The 19283-nt window shown below is 44.9% G+C and overlaps 3 protein-coding genes across 3 annotated transcripts in view; 2 read left to right on the plus strand and 1 right to left on the minus strand.

Annotated features, from left to right (window-relative positions):
• The window catches only part of F8 (coagulation factor VIII), a 121996-nt gene that overhangs the window by 1812 nt on the left and 100901 nt on the right, over positions 1-19283 (minus strand). Inside the window, exons 23-25 of the mRNA XM_027099677.1 lie at positions 10738-10882; positions 10187-10335; positions 9256-9432 (exon numbers count right to left, since the gene is read on the minus strand). Of these exons, the coding sequence (XP_026955478.1) occupies positions 9256-9432; positions 10187-10335; positions 10738-10882 (471 nt within the window). The remainder of the gene's footprint in view (positions 1-9255; positions 9433-10186; positions 10336-10737; positions 10883-19283) is intronic.
• Positions 14371-16068, plus strand: H2AB1 (H2A.B variant histone 1). Its single transcript, XM_027099660.1, has 2 exons — positions 14371-14681; positions 15828-16068. Exons 1-2 carry the CDS (start codon positions 14371-14373, stop codon positions 16066-16068), a joined length of 552 nt encoding a protein of 183 aa, XP_026955461.1.
• F8A1 (coagulation factor VIII associated 1) lies at positions 15994-17625 on the plus strand. The gene has a single exon (XM_027099675.1). The coding sequence runs from the start codon at positions 16078-16080 to the stop codon at positions 17218-17220; it is 1143 nt and encodes a 380-aa protein (XP_026955476.1). The 5' UTR covers positions 15994-16077; the 3' UTR covers positions 17221-17625.

Genomic DNA, 19283 nt, shown 5'->3' on the forward strand with positions numbered 1-19283 from the left:
GTGAAGGCCGTGCTTCCAGCTATGGCTTCCCTCTGGAATCTTCTCACCCACTTTCCCAACTAATTCAAGGAAGTTGTAAACATCATATTTTACTCCCGAACACTTCAACCTGCCGAGGCTTTGGGTCTCAGTTTAAATGTTATCTCTGGAACAGGACTCTTGTTGACTCTGAATCTCCTCTTGTTCGTTTCCTTTACACCATTCAGAATCTTCTCAGTTACCTGGTTACCTGCTTATTGACCATTTCATTTGTTTTCACCACCAAACGTCGGTTCCATGACAGCAGAGACCTTGGTCACCGACCTTCCACACGCACAATATATACAGTATATACGTAGCAAATATACTACAAACATTTGTTAAAGGTTGTGTGTTTGATAAAACTTCCGGGAAACAAAAGAGATTCTTGGATAAATATTTGTGGCATACTTTGGAGGCTTGTACATCTTCTGTTAGACTTATTCCTTGATCTTTTCCCTCAAGAAACTGAAAGAATAATACAAAGAACACTTAAATCTCCTTTAATCTACAACAGACTCCTAGTCTCTGGTCTTTTTTTGTCCTTCATGGTGTTGACATTTTAAAAAGTCTAGGACCATTGCGTTGTAGAATGTCCCACATTCTAAATTTGTGTGACTGTTTTCTTATTATTAGATTTCAGTTCAACATCGTTAGTGAGAATATTAACTAGGTGATGTGCCTTTCCCACCATATCACATCAGAGGACACGTGATGCCGATTCCTCCAGAGTTTGACCCTTAGTTAAGGTGATGTCCACCAGATCTCTCTTTTATAAAGGTAATAACTTCCCTTGCCTAACAATCTGTGGGGTTAGACTTTGAGACTGTGTAAATATTCTGTTCCACATTAAGCTTTCATCCAATGGTTTTAGTATCTACTGAAGCTCCTTACAAGTATTATATACTGTATTGATGATTGGTTTCTTAATTTTGTCATGTCTCCTACATTTATTAGCTGGAATTCTTCTGTGGAGAAGAACGTCTCCTCTCCCTTTATATTTTTGATGATGATAATGGACTCCAAGATGTTCCAGTAACACCTAGCAGTTTCCTGGCTCTGGTCTTGAAATCTCTAAGGAGCCCAGGTTCCTTTTACTAGGAAATGGTATTTGGAAACCAAGACTGTTCTGGGTTGGCTTAGGCTCTGCTCCAGGCCAAGGCTCACGTACGCCATGTCTTCTCAGCTTGGACATTTTTATCTCATGGCAGAGAGCAGAGGCACCAGAGACTGAGCCAAACACAGGATCACATTGAAAGCTTCTGTTGGAAAGTGGTTTATATCATGTCTACTTACACTGCATTGGTCAACATGAGTCCTACTATGAAGCCCAAAGTCAATGGAGTTTTCAAAAAAGGAGGAAGTGAAAAATCAAGAATAATAGCTTTGTGACTTCCCTGGTGGCCCAGTGGTTAAGACTCCACCTGCCAATGCAGGGCACATGGGTTCGATCCCTGGTCTGGGAAGATTCCACATGCCGTGGAGCAAATAAGCCCATGCGCCACAACTACTGAGCCTGCGCTGTAGAGCCCACGAGCCACAACTACTGAGCCCGTGAGCCACAACTACTGAGTCCGTGTGCCTAGAGCCCGTGCTCCACAACAAGAGAAGCCACCGCAATGAGAAGCCCGCGCACTGCAATGAAGAGTAGCCCCTGCTCGCCACAACTAGAGAAAGCCCGGGTGCAGCAACAAAGACCCAATGCAGCCAAAAATAGATAAGTAAATAAATAAATAAATAAAATAAAAGAATAATACCTTTTACCTCATCTGCTATTTTCTGTTCATTCATCACAGCAATGAGGTGATTTTACAATACGTAGTCAGATAAGAGGTTTGGGTGGCTTGTTAGGTTTCTTAGTCCACAAGCACCCTCTACTGTTGATAAAGAGAAGTGCAATTTCTGTAACAGATGGGATAGGAAGATATGTCTTGTGATTTTGTGACTCATTTTTGCTTTTCCAGAACACTTAATTTCCACCACTGAAACTTATGGTATTCTTTGTCTTCTAGTTATTCTGTGAGTTATGGGTGGTTTTATTTTCAATTTTAAAATATATCTACAGAGAGATAGTTAGATAGAGAGATGGTTTTTGAAGGCTGTATGGAGAGATTTAGGCAGCTGCCATTATTTGATGAGAATGTGCAACTCAGTATTTGGAATTTTAAAATGCTATTTTAAATTATTTTTCTATTTGTTTCTGGCATGTAGAAATACAATAAAATTTTCTATTGATTTTGTTTTCAGCAAGCTTGCAAACTTATCTTAGTAATTCTAATAATTTAGATAGATAGATTCTTTTGGATTTTCTATGTATGCCATCGTATCTTCCACATATTATGAGAGGGCTTTTTTTCCCAATCCGAACACATTTTATTTCTTTTTCTTACCTTACTGCATTACTTAGGCCCTCCAATACAGTTTTTAATAAAAGTGGATGGGGCAGATTAAAGATGGTTATGAATTTTTTTGATACTCCTCCCATGGAGAGGTGGGTGTATTTTGACTTTTTTTTTTTTTGGCCGTGCCACGCAGCTTGCGGGATCTTAGTTTACCGGCCAGGGATTGAACCCAGGCCATTGCAGTGAAAGCGCAGAGTCCTAACCACTGGACCTCCAGGGAATTCCCTTTTTTTTAAAAAAAATTGAAGTATAGTTGGTTTACAATATTGTGTTAGTTTCAGATATACAGTAAAGTGATTCAGTTATATATACTTTTTTTCCAGATTATTTTCCATTATAGGTTATTACAAGATATCGAATATAGTTCCCTGTGCTATACAGTAAATCCTTGTTGCTTATCTATTTTATGTATAGTAGTGTATATCTGTTAATCCCAAACTCCTAATTTATCTCTCTTCCCCCCACCCTTCCCCTTTGGTAACCATAAGTTTGTTTTCTATGTCTGTGAGTCTATTTCTGTTTTGTAAATGAGTTCTTTTGTATCATTTCTTTTAGATTCCACATATAAGTGATATCATATGATATTTGTCTTTCTGTGTCTGACTTACTTCACTTAGTATGATAATCTCTAGGTCCATCCATGTTGCTGCAAATGGCATTGTTTCGTTCTTTTTTTATGGCTGAGTAGTATTGCATTGTATATATGTACCACATCCTCTTTATCCATTCCTCTGTCCTTGGACACTTAGGCTGCTTCCATGTCCTGGCTATTGTAAACAGTGCTGCAGTGAACATTGGGGCGCATGTGTCTTTTGATTTGTTTTAGGTTGGGGGGGGCAATTGATTCTGCAGGCTGATAGAGTATGGCGGCAGAGGTGATGCTGTGCCAAGTTCAAGAGGACTGACGGCTTCCACCTTGGTTTCTTGGAATCTAGCTTTTATGTAAGAAGAGTGACTATCCTAAGACCACCATGCTGAGAGGCCCTGAAGAGACACCAGTGGATGAAAAGGTCAAGGAGAACCAAGATACCAGGTAGGTGAGCAAAGAAGCCAGCTAGGAAGTAGATCCATCCGTCCATACCCACTGAAACCCCATGGATCACAGACAAACCAGCCAGACAGATCAACCTAAATTCCTGATCCACAAAATTGTGGCCAAGTTTCAGGGTAGTTTGTGATGCAGCAATAGATAAATGGTATCTTATTTTTAATCTCAAAGGGAAACCTTTCTGTGTTTCACCTAAAATATTATATTTGCTGTAAAATTTTTGTGAATATCCTTTATCAGATTGCGTAGTTTCCCTACTAGTCTTAGTTTGCCAAATTTTCCCATTAAGAATAGATATTGAATTTTATGAATCTTTTTCTCAGCATTTATTAATGTGATGGATTGCATTAATTTTCTAATGTTAAGCCAACCTTGCATTCCTAGGATAAATCTAACACATACATATTGCTAATATTTTGTTTCGGATCTATGTTCATGAGTAAAGGTGGCCTATTATTTTCTTTTCTAATAAAATTGTCTTTGTTGTCATCATTTAAAGAGTTGGATAATGTAAATACAAGCTTTTTCCATTTTTCTGGAAGAATCTTTGTAATAATGGTATTATTTCTCCCTTGATAATTTGGTAGAGTATTTAATATAGCCATCTGAATCTGGAGGTTTCTTTGTAGGAAGATTTTTGAACACCAATTCAATCTTTCAAAGGTTGTAGGAGTTTCCGCACTTCCACTGCAGGGGGCCCAGGTTCCATCCCTGGTCGGGGAACTAAGATCCAGGAAGTTGTGGGGCGTGGCCAATAAAAAAAAATGGTTGTAGGAGTTTCAGCGTTTTTGATTCCTTCTTGAGTAAGTTATATTTACTAGAAATTATCCATCTTACCTAATCTTCCAAATTTACTGTCATAAGGTTAATAAATATCCTCATTTTTTTATGTTGGCAGGATTTTACTGGGTGGTAGAATCAGTCACGCAAGTTGGAAATATTTTTTTTTGGCTGTGGCTGCGCAGCTTGCGGGATCTTAGCTCCCCCACCAGGGATTGAACCCAGGCCCCCTGCAGTGGAAGCTCAGAGTCTTAACCACTGGACTGCCAGGGAAGTCCCTGAAAAATTGTTTTAGTTTTTGCTTGAATGCATGAAAAATATTTCACCAGATTTTCTTTCTTTTGGGGGCAGGTTTCAGATTTTTCCTTTTAGCATCACATGGATATCATTAATTATCTTCTGATTTTCATTATTGCTTAGAAATCACCTGTCAGCTTGTCACTCTTATTATGGTAATGTATGTGTCTTCTGGTTCCTTTTTATTGTGGTAAAATGTACATAACATAAAACTTATCATCTTAACCATTTTAAATTGTAAAATTCAGTGGCATTTAGTACATTCACCATTATCTAGTTCCAGAATATTTCTATCACTCCAAAAGGAAATCCAGTACCCATCAGGAAGCCACTCCCCGTTTACCCTTCTCTCCAATCTCTTGTAATCACTAATCTGTTTTCTGTCTCTCTATATTTTCCTATTCTGGATATTTCGTATAAATGGAATCATACAATATGTAGTCTTTTGTGTCTGACTTCTTTCACTTAGCGTATTTTCAAGGTTCATCTATATTGTAGCATGCATCAGCATGTCTATGTTTTTTAATGGCTGAATAATATTCAGCTGTATGGATAGACCAGAATTTGTTTATCCACCAGTTGATGGACATTTGTGTCATTTTCACCCATTGGCTATTGTGAATAGTACTGCTATGAGCATTTGCCTGCAAGTTTTTGTTAATTGCCTATTTTCAGTTCCTTTGGGTACATACCCAGTAGCAGAATTGCTGGGATCATATGGTAATTCTATGGTTTCTACAGTGGCTGCCTATTTCGCATTGCCATCAGCGGTATGGGTTCCAATTTTTCTACATCCTTGCTAACACTTCTTACTTTTTGTATTAAAAAAAATTATAGCCATCCTAGTAAGTGTGAAGTAATATCTCATTGTGGTTTTGATTTGCATTTTTCTAATGACTAATGATGTTGGTGTTGATGTGCTTGTTGGCCATTTGTATATCTTCTTTGGAGAGATTCCTATTGAAGTCCTTTGTCTATTTTTAAATTTGGTTGTCTTTTTGTTGAGTTTAAGAATTCTTTTCATATCTATTTTTCTTCTGTTGTTTGTGATTATGGTTCACATCTAAAAAACCATTTGTAAAATCCAAGGTCATGAAGATTTACCTCTATATTTTCTTCCACGAGTTTTAAAGTTTTAGTTCTTATATTTAGGTATTTGATCTATTTTGAATTAATTTTTGTATATGGTGTGTGGTGACTTCATTCTTCTGCATGTGGCTATCCAGTCTTCCCAGTATTATTTGTTGAAGAGACTATTCTTTTCCCATTGAATGGTCTTGGCACCCTTATCGAAAATCAATTTACTATAGATGTATAGCGTTATTTCTGGACTTGAATTCTATCTTTATGTCACTACCACAGTGTTTTGATTACTGTAGCTTTGTAGTAGGTTTTGAAATTGGGAAGTGTGAATCCTGTAACTGTTTTTTCAAGATATTGTTTTTGCTATTTTGGGTCCCTTGCAATTACAGATGAATTTTAAGATCAGCTTGGCCATTTCTGCAAAAATGGCCATTGGGATTTTGATAGGGATTGCACTGAATCTGTAGAAAGCTTTGGTTAGTAGTGCCATCTTAATAATGTGTTCCAATCCATTAACCCAGGATGTCTCTCCATTCATTTAGGTCTTCTTTAATTTTTCAAGCAATGTTTTGTAGTTTTGAGTGTATAAGTCTTGTACCTCCTTGGTTAAGTTTATTCCTAAATATTTTATTCTTTTGGATGATATTGTAAATGAAATGTTTTTCTTAACTTTCTTTTCAGATTTTTCACTACTAGTGTATGGAAACACAACAGATTTTTGTGTGTTGATCATGTATCCTACAACTTTACTGAACTCATCTATTGGTTCTAATAGCTTTTTGTGGGTTCTTTAGGATTTTCTATGATAAAATCATATCATTGGTGAAGAGAGACAGTTTTACTTCTTCCTTTCCAATCTGAATGCCTTTTGTTTAGTTTTATTTTTTTTGTAATTTCTCTGGCTATAACTTCCAGTACAGTGTTGAACAGAAGTGGTGAAAGTGGTCATCCTTGTTTGTTTGCCACTTCTCCACTATTTCTTTCATTCATTCTGGATTCCACTTATATATATATGGCTTTCTCTGTATAGCATATGTCTCAATTTCTTTTTCATATGTTTCACCTTCTGTGCTCCATTCTCGGTAATTTCTTCAGATATATGTTCCAGTGACTAAATTCTCTTTGGCTGTGCCCAATTCACTATTAAGTCTTTCTTTGATTTTTAAACTTCAACAATGACGTTTTCTAATTTCTAAAAGTACTGTTTTTTCCAAAACTGCCTAATAATTTGTCATTTATTTTTATGTTTCCATAGCTCATTGCTTTAAATATTTTGTGCATAATTACTTTATGATATATATCTGATAATGTCAATATCTGGTATTCTTCAGATTCTAAATTTGTATTGATTGTTTCTGCCCATTTGTAGTCAAGTTGGCTTGTTATCTTGTATGTTTGCTGATCTATGTTTATGATCTTATCATTTTAATATGTAGGAATCCTGGAGACCTAAACTGGGAATGCTTTTTCTCTAGAGAAATCATTCTTCCAGAAGCCAGGAGGTGCTACTTATCTGCAACTAGTTCTGCTACTTTCTGGGTTTCATTACTTAATGCAGAAGTCTCACATTCCATTCTTGCATTTTGCTCGAAGCTTGGTCTCCTGAGAACAACACTAATATAAGCATTTGCCTTTACGAAAGTTCCTCCATTTTACATTTTCTCATTTTTCACCTCTCTTTGCTCTGATTTAAGCTCATTATTTTAAAATAAAAGCTCATTTTTTTGTTTGTTTTGTTTTTTGCTGTTGGTGGTGAGGAGGCTGGAGAGTCCCCTTTCTTCATTGAGTGTAGCAGTGCATTAAGAAGTATGTACTATAGGGCTTCCCTGGTGGTTCAGTGGTTGAGAGTCCGCCTGCCGATGCAGGGGACACGGGTTCGTGCCCCAGTCCGGGAAGACCCCACATGCCGCGGAGTGGCTGGGCCCGTGAGCCATGGCTGCTGAGCCTGCGCGTCTGGAGCCTGTGCTCCGCAACGGGAGAGGCCACAACAGTGAGAGGCCCGCGTACCGAAAAAAAAAAAAAAGTATGTACTATCAGTGCTATAGCCTTTTAAAAATTTTGGTAATATATACATAACATATATTTTAACATTTTAACTCTTTTTAAGCGTACAGGTACGTTTGACAACAAGTACATAACATGTACATTCACAATGTTGTGCAACTATCACCACCAACCATCTCCAAAACGCTTTATCTTGCAAAACTGAAACTCTGGGGAATTCCCTGGTGCTCCAGTGGTTCGGTCTCTGTGCTCTCACTGCTGAGGACACGGGTTCAATCACTGGTCAGGGAACGAAGATCCCACATCCCACAAGCCGCGCAGCGCGGCCAAAACAAAACAAAAAACCAAAAAATAAAAACAAAAACAAAACTGAAACTCTGTCTCCATCAAACAATAACTCTCCATCCTCCCCAGCTCCCAGACTCTGGTAACCTCTATTCGACTTTCAGTCTCATTGTAATTGTTAATTTTACATGTCAACTTGTCTAGGCCATACGTGTCCAGATATTTGGTCAAACATTATTCTGGGTCTGTTGGTGAGGATGTTTTTGGATGAGATTAACATTTAAATAGTAGAGTGAGTAGAGCAGATTGCTGTCCCCCAGCACCCCAAGCGGGTGAGCGTTATGCAATCAGTTGAAGGTCTGAATAGAACAAAAAGGCTGATCCTCGTCTGAGTAAGAGAGAATTCTTTTTGCATGGCCCATTTGAATTGGGACATTGGGTTTTTTCCAGCCTTTGGGCTCAAACTCAAATATTGGCACTTCCTGGGTTCAGACAGGAACTACACCACTGGCTCTCCCCGTTTCCAGACCTTCACACTCAGACTGAAACTTTCGCCATTGGCTCTCCTGGGTCTCCAGCTTGCTGACTCACCCTGCAGATCTCGAGACTTGTCAGCCTCCATAATCATGTGAGTCAATCGGTTCTGTTTCTCTGGAGAACCCTGACTACTATATAAGTAGAATTATATAATACTTGTCCTTTTGTGTCTGCTCTAATTAATTTAGCCATGCATGTTACAGCATGTATCAGAGATATGCCCTTTTTAAAATGGGAATGTCCTCTAGAACATACATTATCAGTACTCTGGTTCACTAAACTGCCAGAAGCAAAAATGTTTAATCCAGCCTTGAGGGAACAAGGAATTCTTGGAGGAGATGATGTTTATCTGAGACTTGAAGAATGCACCAGGTGAAAGGGTCAATAAGAAGTACCTAGAAAAAATGTTCTAGGTAGAAGAAACAGTACATATAAAAGCCTAGTGTGAGAAAAAACATGCTGTTTTTAGGGACTTGAGGGTTCCTTAGTATGGGTGGAGCTTAGAAAGCCAAGGAGCGAGTAGCAAGAGACTATGCTAGAGAGGTCGGTAAGGGCCACCATCCTGAATGACACCAACATCTGTGAGGATAAGCAACTTTTGGCTCTACTCTGCTCTTTCCTGGGAGGATACATTCTTGCTTGGAGTCACTGTGTCCTCCCAGGATGCCTTTCATCGTGTCCTATTACTATAGATACTCAGTAAAGTTTATCCTGAAAGTCTGGTCATATATCAACCTTGTTATGTTTCTAAATGTCAAGTTCTAAGACAGGCTTTGTGCCTTTCCTGGGAGATCAGCGTACCTTTACTTTGCCATTCTGGAGAAACAGAGTCCAGTTATGGCCATCTTGACTACTGGATACGAGGAACTCCTTCACATACATGCTGGTGAGCAGGGATTTCACCCCCTGGGTGGCTATTCCTGTGACTCTCATTGTCTTCCGGAAGTCCACTTGCAGCCACTCTTTTTGATTATTTGCCTGGGGAATGCACCAGGTGCATTAGAGTAGTATCTGTTTGGTCACTATTTGCTCCCAGAAATCCCCAAATCCCTTCTTAATCATATCACAGCACTTATCACTGCATATTAATTATCTGTTTGTCAGTCTCCCTTATTAGACTCGAAGCAAATTGAGGGCTGAAATTTTTCATGATTCATCTCTGTATCCCCAGGGTTAGCCACTTAATAGGGGCCCAGTAAAGGTTTGCTGAATGAATATATGAGTAATATACAGACTGACTAGAGTATTAAAAGTTTGGCAATGTGTTATACAACCTATTTTGTTTAAAATAAGCCCCTGAGGGAACAGAGACCATTAACTCCATCCATTTCCCCAAGCTAGTCAGTGATTGAAAATCACAAACTGAGTGGTTCCAGAAAAGAACTGTGCCCAATGAACTGTACGTAACTATGACCCTTTGCTTTGTTGATATTTCTCTGTAAAACTGGATTTCAGCCACTCCAATTCTTTGACAAATATTAGCCCAGTACTACATATAGATATTCTGTTTCTAGGAGGTTCAATTAGGGATCATTTTCCCCATTCACATGGCACACCCACTAAATAAATATCTGTGGGGTTTTCTGTGTATAGTCAACTTTCCTTGACACTCTTTGTGGGAACAAGCAGGTGATAGAAGTAACTGAAGAAACAGTCAAGAGCTTACCCTATCCTTTCCCAACCACTACTCCTTCTTCTGCATCAGTTATATGGCAAATTTGTTCCCTCTTACCCGGGGTCTCCAGGCATTAGTCCTCCCTTGGAGGTGAAGTCGGGCTTGTGAAGGAGACCAGGTGGCAAACATATTGCTTAAGTGGGATGAGGCAGTAATCTGTGCATCTGATATTGCTTTACTCTCCATTCCCAGTGCCATGTTGCAACCTCAGAGAAATGAAAGGAGAATGTAATCACAAGAACAAGTTGCAGCTGAGGTTCTGCTGGCCTGTCTCCACGGATATGTTCTAGGGCTATTGTCATCACGAAGTCATTTTCCAGGCACTAACTTTTGCATGCTACTGTTAAGATGCCCCCTATTTTCTTGTCAGCTCTGCTCAGCTCTGTTGGACTTTGATTTGCCTTGTTAATAGTAGTGTAGGAGGTGGCTGCCCCTGGGGAATCCCGTGGTTAGGATGACCAAGTCATGGGTTTGCCCAGGACTGTACTGGTTTTAGCATTGATAGTTCTGTGTCCTGGGAAATCCCCCCAGTCTCGGGAAAGCTAGGATGGTTAGCCATCCTACTCATGGTTGGGAGAGGTAAGGACATGGGATGACTTGACACTTACTGTTTAAATCACAGCCCATCAACTCCATGCGAAGAGTGCTGCGGATGCTGTAATGCGTTGGGTGCAAGCGGACATACCGAGCAATAATTGGAGGGTTAAAAACATTGTGTTTTATCCCAGATGAATCCACATTGCCAAAGAAGACCTGTAGGGAGGTATTAGCACAGATACATGTAAAATGAAGAAAGAATAAGAAGCAATTCCTCCCAATCATATCTTTCTTCTAATTTGCTCTGTGCATTTCTCAACAGCACCGAACACCCAAATAAAACCATTCTGGCCAGCCAGATGTTAGAATGTAATATGCGAAGGAGAAAATCACAGGGAGAAGAATGGAACAAGGGAGATTAGGTCTGAGCAGGTTAAGTGTCTACTTTGGGGTCCTGTAAAACGGTCATTCATCAAAGTTGTGGAAGCCATTTAGGCCTTTGCTAATCCAGTGTGGGCCACAGACCAGCTGCATTAGAATCACCTGGGAGCAATTAGACATGCAACATCTTGAGCCCTATTCCAGATCTACTGAATCAAACCATACAGTTTGAGAAACACCAGCTTAGGGCAGAGTCGGCTGCAGCTGTGAAAGGGGACTTGGAGTAGGCGGCCTGCCATATGGTCTCAGGATGATCTTCCAATAATGTGTGTGTGAGTGTGTGTGTGTGTGTGTGCGCTGTGGGGCGTTAATTAATGATCCCTTGTGTATGAATTCATGAGACACATGTTAATATCCAACTTCTGGGGTTTAGGAACTTGACATGTCTAGGTTCTACAGAAAAGTACATGACATATTTAAGGAATAAGGAACACAGTTTGAGAAATATGGTAGTAATTCCAATTCAAAAGGCCTAGATTTAAATCATGGTATATAGAAAAAAGAAAGTTGAAAATCCTCTCTCATAAAACACCTGGGATTCTCTATCTGCTTGAATACACTAAAACAGGAATCAATGTATGGCTGTTATATAATCAGACATCAGAGTTATAGTATTATGGGGAATTTAAAAAATTGTTCTTCCATGTAACAATTTTTTCTTCCTATGGGATAAAAATGTTAATAAATGTATAGCATTGCCCCAGAAATCACAGCATTTAAAAATATTTTTATTGGAGTATAGTTGATTTACAATGTTGTGTTAGTTTCTGCTGTACAGCAAAGTGAATCAGTTATACACATACATGTATCCACGCTTTTTTAGATTCTTTTCCCACACAGGTCATTACAGAGTATTGAGTAGAGTTCCATGTGCTATATAGTAGGTCCTTATTAGTTATCTATTTTCTATATAGTACTGTGTATATGTCTATCCCAATCTCGCAATTTATCCCCCCTTACCCCTGTGGTAACCATAAGTTTGTTTTCCGCATCTGTGACTCTACTTCTGTTTTGTACATAAGTTCATTTGTACACTTTTTTTTCAATTTCACATATAAGTGATATCATGTATTTGTCTTTCTCTGTCTGACTTACTTCACTCAGTATGACAATCTGTAGGCACAGCATTATTTTTGATAAATAGATCTGCTTCATTTTTAACTCAATTATTGTGTCTTGATTAGATACCTTCTTAGGAAGACAATGTATTAATTCAACAAATAGTTAATGACTACAGAAATCCTAGATTCCATGTATTATGTGCCAGAAACTATGTGCTAGGTGGCTTCACTGGTGAATTCTAATAAGTGTTTAAAGAATTAATGCCAATCCTTCCCCAAACTCTTCTAAAAGATAGAAAAGGAGGAAAAACATCCTAACTCATACTATAGGGCCAGCATTACCTTGATACCAAAGCCAGACATATATACCAGAAGAAAGAAAATTACAGACCAATAACCTTTATGAATATCGATGCAAAAATCCTCAGAAGAATTCTAGCAAGCTGAATCCAGCAGCATATTATAAATATTACATTCCATGTCCAAATAGGAATTATCCCAGGAATGCAAGGATGGCTCAACATAAGAAAACTGATTAGTCAAAACCACATTGATAAAATGAAGGGGGAAAACACCCTCATGATCATCTTAGTTGATGCAGAAAAAGCATTCAACAAAATCTAACAACTTTCATGATTAAAAAACAAACAAACAAAAAACACCCAGCAAACTAAGAATAGAAGGGAAATTCCTCAACAAAATAAAAGGCTTTTATGAAATACCCTAGCTAATGTCATACTCAATGGTGGAAGACTGGAAGCATTTCCCCTAACATCAGGAACAAGAGAAGAATGCTTGCTTTCAGTGCTTCTACTCAAGACTGTAACAGAAGTCCTAGTCAGAGCAATGAGGCAAGAAAAAGAAATGAAAAGCATCGAAGTTGGAAAGGAAGTTAAACTACTTCTATTCTCAGATGACATGCTCTTCTGTACAGGAAACCCTAAAGAATCCACACAACACTATTAGAGTTAACAAACGAATTCAACCAAGTTGCAGTATACAAGTTCAACACACAAAAATCTGTTGTGTTTCCATATCCTAGCAATGAAAAAATAATCCAAAATGAAATTGACAACAGTTCTATTTCACACAACATCAAAAGGAATAAAACACACAGAGATAAATTTAGCCAAGGAGGTGCAAGGCTTGTGCACTGAAAACTACAAAGCACTGCTGAAAGAAATGAATGATGACCTTAAAAAGAAAAGGGGAAAGACAGCAGATTTTGTGGACTGGAAGACTTAATACTTTTAAGATGGCAATCCCACCCAAAGTTGTCTAGAGATTTAATGAAATCCCTATGGAAATCGCAATGCTCTGTTTTACAGAAATGTAAAAGCCAATCCTAAATGCATACGGAATTTCAAGTGACCTTGAATAGCCAAAATAATCTTGGAAAAGAAGAAAAAAGTTGGAGGACTCACACTTCCCTATTTCAAAACTTAGTCCAAAGCTACAGTTATCAAAACTATGTGGTACTAGCATAAGGATAGACACATAGATCAGTGGAGTCCATAAATAAACCCATAGATCTATCCCATGGGTTGTAAACCCAAATGAGTTGAAAACAGGTGTTCAAACAGATCCCTGCACAGGAATGTTCACCAGAGCACTATGCCCGACAGGCACAAGGCGGAAGTCACCCAAATGTACATCAGCTGCTGAGCGGATACACAACATGTGTGGTCTAGCCACGCGTTGGAATATTATTCAGCCTGCTGAATATTATTCAGCCAGGAATATTATTCATTTGGAAGCAGATATATAGTCGTGATGGTGGCCCAGCACCACCAGTGTATACTTGGTGCCCCTGGATGGTCCGCCATTAGCTGCCTTCTCTGTACAAAGTTCCCGTCTGGTGGACAGTGAGAGTTCCACCAAAGAGAGGGTCCAGAGAGCACAGCGAGCAGGATCCTGCCAGCGCCATTTCTTTGCAGGCCCAGGATCCCGGTGGAGGGGGTGGGGGCGGGGTGAGGTGGGGTGGGGGAGGGGTTATGGGAAAGCAGTGACCTCACAGGGTGCTCCCCGACCAATGAGGGCCCGGCCTATGGTTGCTAGGATACGGAGGAGGGGCCTGAGAACACCGGTTGTCTTGAGATGTTGGGAACCAGCAGGCACAACCGACCGCCCCTCATCCCGCCGCACCTCATCCCAGTGCACCGCAGAGCGAGGCCGTCGCAGAAAGCGCGCCCAACGGCCAGAATGCTGGGGAAGAGGGGCCATCGAGAGTCACCCGGTCGCTGCTCCCACACCGCCCGAGCCGAGCTGTCCTTCTCCGTGAGCCACATGGAGCGCCTCCTGCGGGAGGGCCACTATGCCCAGCTCCTGAGCTCGTCCGCACCCGTCTACCTAGTGGCCATCATCCAGTACCTGGCGGCCAGGGTCCTGGAGCTGGCGCGCCATGAGGCCCAGAACAGCGGCAGGAGGCGCCTCACTCCGGAGCTGGTGGACGTGGCGGCCCGCAGCAATGCGCTGCTCAGCGATTTGTTCAGGACTATAGCACCATCTCCCAGGTGGCCCTGGCCCAGCCCTAGCTGCCCAACGACACCTGGGTTCCCGGCCCCCGGGGGGCGCGGCCCAGGCGCCAGGCCCGCTCACCGACCGACCGCACAGCCCGGGCGGCCCCGGCCTGCCCGCCGCCTTGGGCACAGTCACTGCGAGTCAATAAAGTGTTTCAAGAAACCCCCTGCGCATGCTTCACTCACTTGGAGTGGGAGGTGGTGGTGGTGGGACACCCCTCGTCGGAGGGATGGGGGCGGGGGTCTGGCCAGAGTTGGGGGGTGGGGGGCGTGGAGTCGGGGGTCACAGACAGAGAGGAGCGGTCTCCCACGGTGACAGTGCATGGGGTGGCCCTGGGTGGGAGAGGCTGGCTGCGGCGGGGCTGGGGGCGGACTGGGGCCTGGGGTGAGGCCGGACAACAGAAGGCTCCCCCGCTGGCTCTGAGCAAGTCGGAGCCAGGCCAAAGTCCCCAGAGGGACGGGGTTCCTTGCGGCGGCGCTCGACACCGCGAGGGCGGTGTCGTGATAGGGTGAAGGTGCCAAGGCGACCGACCGCCCTGGGTGCGGGAGGCAGGGGTGGGTGGACAGAGCGCTTGGCATGGACTCCCATGGGGCAGGGGCTTTGACGGGAAGATTGAGGCGTGATCGGAATTGGGGTGGGCGGGACACAATCAACACATAGGCAAAGTCAGAATTAGGGTCACGCGGGGTCAAGAGTTTTTGGTTGTGTTCCCCTAGAGATGCCAAGAGATGCCCTTCTTGGCAACCTGCGTAAACAAGCTGTCACCTACCGGTTGGAGCCCTGGTCTGGGAAGATCCCACATGCCGCGGAGCAAGGAAGGCCGTGCGCCACAACTACTGAGCCTGTGCTCTAGAGCCCGAGAGCCACAACTACTGAGCCCGTGTGCCACAACTACTGACGCCCGCGCGCCTAGAAGCCATGCTCCACAACAAGAGAAGCCACCGCAATGAGAAGCCCGCGCACCGCAAGGAAGAGTAGCCCCCGCTCGCCGAAACTAGAGAAAGCCCCTGCACAGCACAAAGACCCAACACTGCCAAAAATAAATAAATTAAATAAATAAATTTGTTTTAAAAAGCTGTCACCTAGCAACAGGGGGCGCCCAGCCGGGCCCCGCCCCAGCACCATTGGTCCGCTCACAGAACCCCGGACAGCGGGCCCCGCCCCGCCCCAGGGCCCCCGATTTGCATACACCACCCGCAGCCTGTCCCGGCCGGGCCTCCGTGCTTGCTATTTTGCATATCACCAGGGCGACGAGAGCTCCGGGCGGCCGAGCCGGCGCGGTCGCGTGGTGGGCCGGAGCCCGTCGCAGGACACGTCTCAGCCCGCCGCCGTCGCCCAGCACGTGCGCCCACTTGCGTCAGCGCGCCCGGAAGTGCCTAAGCGGCGATCATGGCGGCTTCCGCGGCCGGCCTGGGTGGCGGTGCGGGCCCCGGGCCTGAGGCCGGGGACTTCCTGGCGCGCTACCGCCAGGTGTGCAACAAGCTGAAGAAGCGGTTCCTGCGGAAGCCTAACGTGGCGGAGGCCGGCGAGCAGTTCGGCCAGCTGGGTCGCGAGCTGCGCGCACAGGAGTGCCTGCCGTACGCGGCCTGGTGCCAGCTGGCCGTGGCCCGCTGCCAGCAGGCGCTCTTCCACGGGCCCGGGGAGGCGCTGGCGCTGACCGAGGCCGCGCGCCTCTTCCTGCGGCAGGAGCGCGACGCGCGCCAGCGCTTGGCCTGCCCCGCCGCCTACGGGGAGCCGCTGCAGGCCGCTGCCGCCGCCCTGGGCGCCGCCGTGCGCCTGCACCTGGAGCTAGGCCAGCCGGCTGCCGCCGCCGCGCTCTGCCTCGAGCTGGCGGCCGCCCTGCGCGACCTGGGCCAGCCGGCCGCCGCCGCCGGCCACTTCCAACGCGCCGCGCAGCTGCAGCTGCCCCAGCTGCCCCTGGCCGCCCTGCAGGCGCTCGGCGACGCCGCGTCCTGCCAGCTGCTGGCGCGCGACTACAGCAGCGCCCTGGCGCTCTTCACGCGCATGCAGCTCCTGGCGCGGGAGTACGGCAGCCACCCGGTGCCGCCGCCGGGGCCGCAGCCCCCGCCGCAGCCGCAGCCCAAGCCGCCGGCGCCGCAGCCCGGGGCCGGCGCGGCCTCCGCCCCACCGCTCGCGCTGCTCCTGCCCGGCGCGGGGGCCGCGGCCGCGGCCGCGCCCTCCCCCGCCGCGCTGGGCGCCTTCGCCGACGTGCTGGTCCGCTGCGAGGTGTCCCGCGTGCTGCTGCTGCTGCTCCTGCAGCCGCCGCCCGCCAAGCTCCTGCCGGAGCACGCGCACACCCTGGAGAAGTACTCCTGGGAGGCCTTCGACGGCCACGGGCAGGACAGCAGCGGCCCGCTTCCCGAGGAGCTCTTCCTGCTGCTGCAGTCCTTGGTCATGGCCACCCACGAGAAGGACACGGAAGCCGTCAAGTCGCTGCAGGTGGAGATGTGGCCCCTGTTGAGCGCCGAGCAGAACCATCTCCTGCACCTCGTTCTGCAGGAAACCATCTCCCCGTCGGGCCAGGGGATCTGACGAGTCCCTCCCAGCGACTCTGTGCCTGTCCCCGAGCCTCACGCACCCGCCTGCGCGTTTACGGGGACACAAGAGGCGTTGACCCGGCGCTTCTGCCTTTGCAGTGTATCTTACCCATGTTGCCACCAGAGGAATGTGGTTGACTACAAGTTACGTTGTTTCCACAATAGTGGCAGAAAAAAAACCATATGGTAGAATCGGAGTAGAGTCTCCCATTCTCTTCCCCAGAAACTGCAACAGAACCATGAGAGTCCCTTCCGCCCCCTTTCCTCTTCTGTTTTCACCCAACTGTCCCCACCCACCCCTCTTCCCCCGCAAGGCTCCCCTCCCCCCGCGTCCTTCTTTCCGACTGAGGGTTAATTTGCACAGCTCTGGCTCGCTACTTAAGCTGCATGATTTTTTCACGGTGACTGATTAGCGTATTTCGATGTCCGCCTGCATGATCGCCCAGTTCCCCCTGTGTTTCATGCGCCCCGTACGTGTTCGTGGGAATCATCGGATTCAGTACTACGCTGTTGTCGCTACAGCCCCCAGTCCGTGATAAAGCCATTCTGACTTTGTGGTTCGTATTTACCTTATCTGTAAAGTGGGAATAGCTTATCTACCTGGCAGGAGGCGGCAAGCAGAAGCAGATAGCTCCCTTTTAGCTCCAAGATGGATTCGTTCATTCGAAATGGACAGTGTGCCTGTGAATCTACAGAGATCATTTGCGATGTGGTCCTTTCTCAGCTGCGGTGCGAATGTGTTCGGTGCAGAGCGGGGTGGGAGTCGGGGTGAGGGTGAGGGCGGGGTGGGCTCCAGAGCAGAGGTGTCAGACGTGCACTGGAGTTTGCAGTTCTGGCTCCATTTCGAGAGGTACGGGTAATCCACGTGGCAGCTTTTATTTGTAGTGCGGATCCTTCTACCAATCTTAGTTAACTCCAATATGTAAAATCGGCATGCTGCTTTGGTATCGTGTGATCGTGTGTATGCCAGACTGTGCCCTTGTTCCCCAAAAGCAGGATGGCGTTCCATTTTTAAACACTAAATTTCCGAGGCTTTTTGGTCCAAACGTTGCATGCAAACCGACTTAGCTGTTTTCTCAAATTCAATTTTATTTCCTTTAGTGTTGAGAGTGATGGTAGGAACTCTTCAGAATATAATCTCATTCATTCGGCTTGGGAAAACGCATCCTTTGGGCTGAAGTTGTAGACGGCACTAATCTTTTGAGGTGAGATTTAAGGACACAGTTTGGGAACAGATCTTGGTTTTGCGTATTTGGGGGGGAGGGGGAATATGTGGAGTGTCGTCACTATGAGTTAAGTGTCCCAAAGTGGATGGGGCTTTTAGGGTATTCCTTTCTCCTTCTATTTCAGCAGTGTGGAAGCAGTGGCTGAGGAAATGTAGGGGAGGCCCATGTGAGACAGATTCAGCCCCGCTTCCTGTGCTCTCGCTTGGCTGCCCGAAGGGTCTTTCCGAGCCCTGAAAGCCTAGTCCAGCTTGTTGCCACAGTGGTAAGGGTGCGTGCTCCCCTGTGCTCTTGCTTTTGCTGGTACACTCTTGTCAGCCTGGGCTGCAGCTCTGGCCTCCTTCCTATTGTCCTTATGACAAGAATGCTTAGGAGTTATGGGCCGTGACTGGTGACAGCATTTGGGTTTGGGCGCAAGGAGAAGCCTCCTTAGACCTCTGGTCTAAACTCCTTGCTTTGAGGAGGTGGGGGGAGGGATTACCAGAGAGCCTGGTATTGGGTATACAAGCATAACTATAGAAAACGCTAAAGATTTTTTTCCGTTTGCCATTGGTTCATTTATGTATCTCCCTCAGAAACTTCATAGCACGGAGAGCTGGGCCAAGGCCAGATTTCAGTGATTTTGACAGAAATCTCTTGCTATATATCAACTTATGTTGACAGGACATGATTAGTGTTCTTTTTAACTTGAAAACCAGAGGGAAAGATCTGCATCATTGAAATGTTCATTGACAATTCAAAATTAACATTCAAAATATTATGAAATATTGAAAATAGTGGCAGTGAAGCAGTGATCCTGAAAGGGTGCTTGGGCTCCCCTTTACAAGGGACTTCT

Source organism: Aethalodelphis obliquidens, unplaced genomic scaffold, assembly GCF_003676395.1.
Source record: "Aethalodelphis obliquidens isolate GAN/ISIS:26980383/991018 unplaced genomic scaffold, ASM367639v1 scaffold136, whole genome shotgun sequence".
NCBI lineage: Eukaryota > Metazoa > Chordata > Mammalia > Artiodactyla > Delphinidae > Aethalodelphis > Aethalodelphis obliquidens.

Bases quoted from the DNA above. Each gene is read 5' to 3' on its own strand.
- H2AB1 (XM_027099660.1), top strand. From the start codon at position 14,371: ATGCTGGGGAAGAGGGGCCATCGAGAGTCACCCGGTCGCTGCTCCCAC. The intron at 14,682-15,827 runs GTGGCCCTGGCC...GTCCGCTCACAG, and splicing joins ACTATAGCACCATCTCCCAG to AACCCCGGACAGCGGGCCCC.
- F8A1 (XM_027099675.1), top strand. From the start codon at position 16,078: ATGGCGGCTTCCGCGGCCGGCCTGGGTGGCGGTGCGGGCCCCGGGCCT.